We start from the raw sequence: 3,574 nt of genomic DNA on the forward strand, positions 1-3,574 counted from the left end.
CATGCCGTGCTTCCTGGGCGGGGGTCAGTGGCAAGGCTGTGTCTGGGGAGGGGGAGGCAATTTAGGGGGTGAGCGAGTGACGGTGGCCGGGTGTCCCAGGGGAGAGGGAGGTGGGAAAGCCAGTGAGCAGGGTGGCGAAACAGAGGGATTAGGCGTGTAAAAGGGAGGTTGGAGGTGGACGGAGGGGCGGATTAGCGCTCTGGATGTGAACCAGGAGCAGCTGGGAGTCCCATGCTCGCCAGGATAATGGCACCAGACAGCCCTGGCCCGGGGCCAGCCAGGGCCGGGCCGGCGGGATGCTGTGCTGGAGACCCCCTCCGTGCCAGGGCCAGCCCCATGCCCCCATGCTCCCTCCCCAGACAGGCTCCGCAGGCAGCAGCGGCCTGGGGCAGCCCCCCAGCTCGGCTGCCGTCCCCGGACCCCCTCCCCAGTACGCTGTGTCCCTCCCCATCACCTGCCCTGCACGGTGCCTTCCCCGGGTGGTCGGTACGGTTTTCCCAGCCCTTTTTTCTCCACTGGGCCATGCTCTGTAAGCCAATTCCTCCTCTCGGGTCCGCTCTGCTTTCCCCAGCGAGGATTACAAGCGGCACTTCGCCCCCCGGGACCTGCTGGTGTTTTCAGCTCACCCCCTCCTGGTTTATCCCACCCACTACGCTGGGGACAGCAACTGGCTGAGCGACACCGAGACCTCCACCATCTGGGACGACGATGCCAAGAAGACTGACTGGGCTGGCTCGCAGAAGACCCTGAGGGACTCACGGGGTGGTGCCGGCCACCTCCGCTCCACTGCCCGCGACGAGCTCTGACGGTGAGCAGGGCTGTGGGACCCAGGCGCGTGGTGCCGGGGATGGGGGACAGAGTGGCTGGGAAGCATCTCCTTGCGAGCGCCGTGTTCGGATGTGTCCCGGATGCCTAGTTTCTTTTTGCCATGTGGCAGCAGTTCTCCCCGTCAAGACTCAAAGTGTTGGGAAACAGAGACAAGACCACCTCTTCCAGGCGGGGAAAGGGATGGGGATGCAGATGTCCCATGTGGGGCTGCACTGGGCTGGAGGGGACCAGGGGACGGGGTCCTGCTGCTTCCCGAGTCCGTGCTGCTCCCCAGCCCCTCAAGCGAGGAAGGGACAACGCTCCTCCGCCTCCTGCAAAAGTCACCCTAGTTTGGAGAGAGCTGGGGGCGTCTCGCAGGGGAAAGTTTCACCCTGAGGCTGCTTGCTCCCCCTCAAAAGCAGGTCTCCCTGGGGCTGTGTCTTTGCGGGGTGGCCGTGCAGGCGGGCAGGCAGCTGCACTCGCTCGGCCCCAAGGCAGCACCGCCACGGTTAACGCCGGGTCAGACTTTCCCTGTCTGAGGTTGCTTGTGCTGGCAGCAGAGCCTCCCCGGGAGCAGCCAGACCGGGGGAGCCTGGAAAACAACCCTCCCACCACTTCTACTGCAGGCGTCAACACGTCGGGGCTGCTCCTGCCTTGACCGCTAATGTTTGCGTCCTTGCCTCCTAGGGACGAGGGATTGTGATCCAGCTGGGAGCACCGTGGGCCAGTGGCCTGATCCTGCCTGCTCCTGCTTGAGAGATGCAGCTGCCCTGGACAGATCTCCCCAGGGTCCTTCGAATCTGCACGTGGCGAATCCACCCAAGGCAGGATTTGCCCCAGGGCTCCTGGAGAGCACTTTCACTGCCAGGTGGAGGGACCAGGGGAGCGCTGTGCTCCGTCTCTGCTGAGGACACATCTCCAGGACTGCCCCGAGCGATGCCAACTCCGCCATCTCCCCCCGGCTTGGACTTTGGGGAGCGTTTTTCAGGGTGGGGGCTGGCTCCCATGGTGGCACACGTGGCCTCCTGCCGCCGACCGGGCTTGTCCCTCGCCTGTGCCGTGTCTGGGCTGAAGCGCGGGGAGGATTAAAGCAGACTGTGTTTGAGCTGACGTGCTGGGTGCTGGCTCTGCCGGGTGGCATTGCCCCATGTAACGTCCCCAGGGCATACCCCACCGGGGTCACCTCGGAGCTGTGGTGAGGAGGGTCTGGCAGTTCCCCCGGCTGGGGACTGCTTTGGGAATGAAATCTGTAATGGGGAAAGGGAGGGAGGGAGGAAGGTGGGGTGGGAGACAGAGACCAGAGCTCTCCCCTGGGGTCCAGGGGTGAAAAGGTGGGTGGCATTTCCACAGAGCTCAGCTCTCCCCTGGCAATGCTGATGGAAACGATTTCCCTCATTGGCGCGAGGTTCGGCCTTGGGACTGAAAATCCGACACCAGCTTGAGCACCGAGATGTGCAGCTGAGTCCTGCTGGGCTCCGGCATCTGTCACCTTTGTGGCCAGCTCTGGAGGAGGGTGTTTGCTTTCCAAGAGCCCGGGCTTGTTTGGTGCTAAACCTCAGCTCCTCGGCAGGGCGACGTTCCGTTGAAAACTGAGGATTTTCTGGGGTGGAGGAGCAATTTCCTTAAAAACACTGCAACTAGCCCTAGTCTGGGTGAGCTGGGGAGATGCGAGCTCCCTGCCAGGCCCCTGGAGCTGCCGCCTCTCTCCACCCCTGCCTGGCAGCTGGCTGCCCCTTTTGGCCCTCGAGCAGCTGCTGGGGTTAGCTCTGGGACGCTGCCTTCACCCAGGGTTTGGGGGGCTGCGCCCCTCTTCTCCCCACAGCCTGATGAAGGCGATGGAGCAGTGGGTGGAAGCCTCCGCAGCCGAGACCCACAGCGGGATGTCTGAGCCCACCAAACATGCTCCAGGGGAGCATCATTTGGGACAGGATGCACAGCTACAGCAGGGACCTCCTGCAGGAAAACAACCAGCTCCAAGACATCACACGGGACCTGAAGATCCAAGTGGATCTGCTGGAGGACGGGGAGAAGGAGAAGGCCGAGCGCATGGTCAACAACCACAGGGTCCCAGTCAGTACAAGCATGGGTGACACAGCAGCGTGGAGAGGCAACGGCAGGGGGGGGACAGCTTTGCTTCCCTGCCTGTCCCCTGGTCGCAGGTAGCCTCAATGCTACGGGAGGAGCTCAGGAACTGGGAGCTGGAGTGGAGGAAGGTCTGGAGCCAGCTGGACCAGAGGAAAGAAGCAGCAGCAGTGCTATGGTATGCGTGACCCAGCAAGGGTCCCGGCGCTTGTTACAGCGCCCATGGGTGAGGAGCTGCCCGTGCCGGGGCTCTCGGTGCAGCCGTGCTCGCAGGATATGCAGCTGGACAGGACGTGCCGGCAGAGCCCAGGGCTTTGGGAATCTGCGGTGGTGGGGAGACACTGCTTCTGGGGCTGCCTTCTCCACCATGAGACCTGTAACGGATCTGCGAGGAGGAACCAGAACTCCAGCTGTTGGAAACTCCAAGGTTTGGCTGAAAACCACCTAACTCAAAACCTGAGGCCAGCCCTGGAACTTACTGCAGCTCAGTGGGAGCAGCCCTCGTGTGCTGCTATGAGATTCCAGGTGACTCGTGCTTTCCAGTTTCTCAACAAAGCCGAAGTGGTTTTGGACCCTGCAGAAGTCGCTCCCATCGCTCCCCACTTCGCACTGGAAGCTTCCCTCCAGCCTGGGCTGCTGGAGCAGGGACGGGAACACGGAATTGAGCTGCAGAGAGCCAGGGACT

General features: G+C 62.9%; 1 protein-coding gene across 1 annotated transcript in view; it reads left to right on the forward strand.

The window, feature by feature from the left end:
* The window catches only part of CERCAM (cerebral endothelial cell adhesion molecule), a 4,461-nt gene extending 2,581 nt beyond the window's left edge, over positions 1-1,880 (forward strand). Inside the window, exons 9-10 of the mRNA XM_009322207.1 lie at positions 572-808; positions 1,495-1,880. Coding sequence (XP_009320482.1) covers positions 572-806 — 235 coding nt within the window. The 3' untranslated portion in view covers positions 807-808; positions 1,495-1,880. The remainder of the gene's footprint in view (positions 1-571; positions 809-1,494) is intronic.
* Positions 1,881-3,574: the final 1,694 nt, after the last annotated feature.

Source organism: Pygoscelis adeliae, unplaced genomic scaffold (assembly GCF_000699105.1).
Source record: "Pygoscelis adeliae isolate BGI_AS28 unplaced genomic scaffold, ASM69910v1 Scaffold114, whole genome shotgun sequence".
In the NCBI taxonomy this organism is placed as follows: domain Eukaryota; kingdom Metazoa; phylum Chordata; class Aves; order Sphenisciformes; family Spheniscidae; genus Pygoscelis; species Pygoscelis adeliae.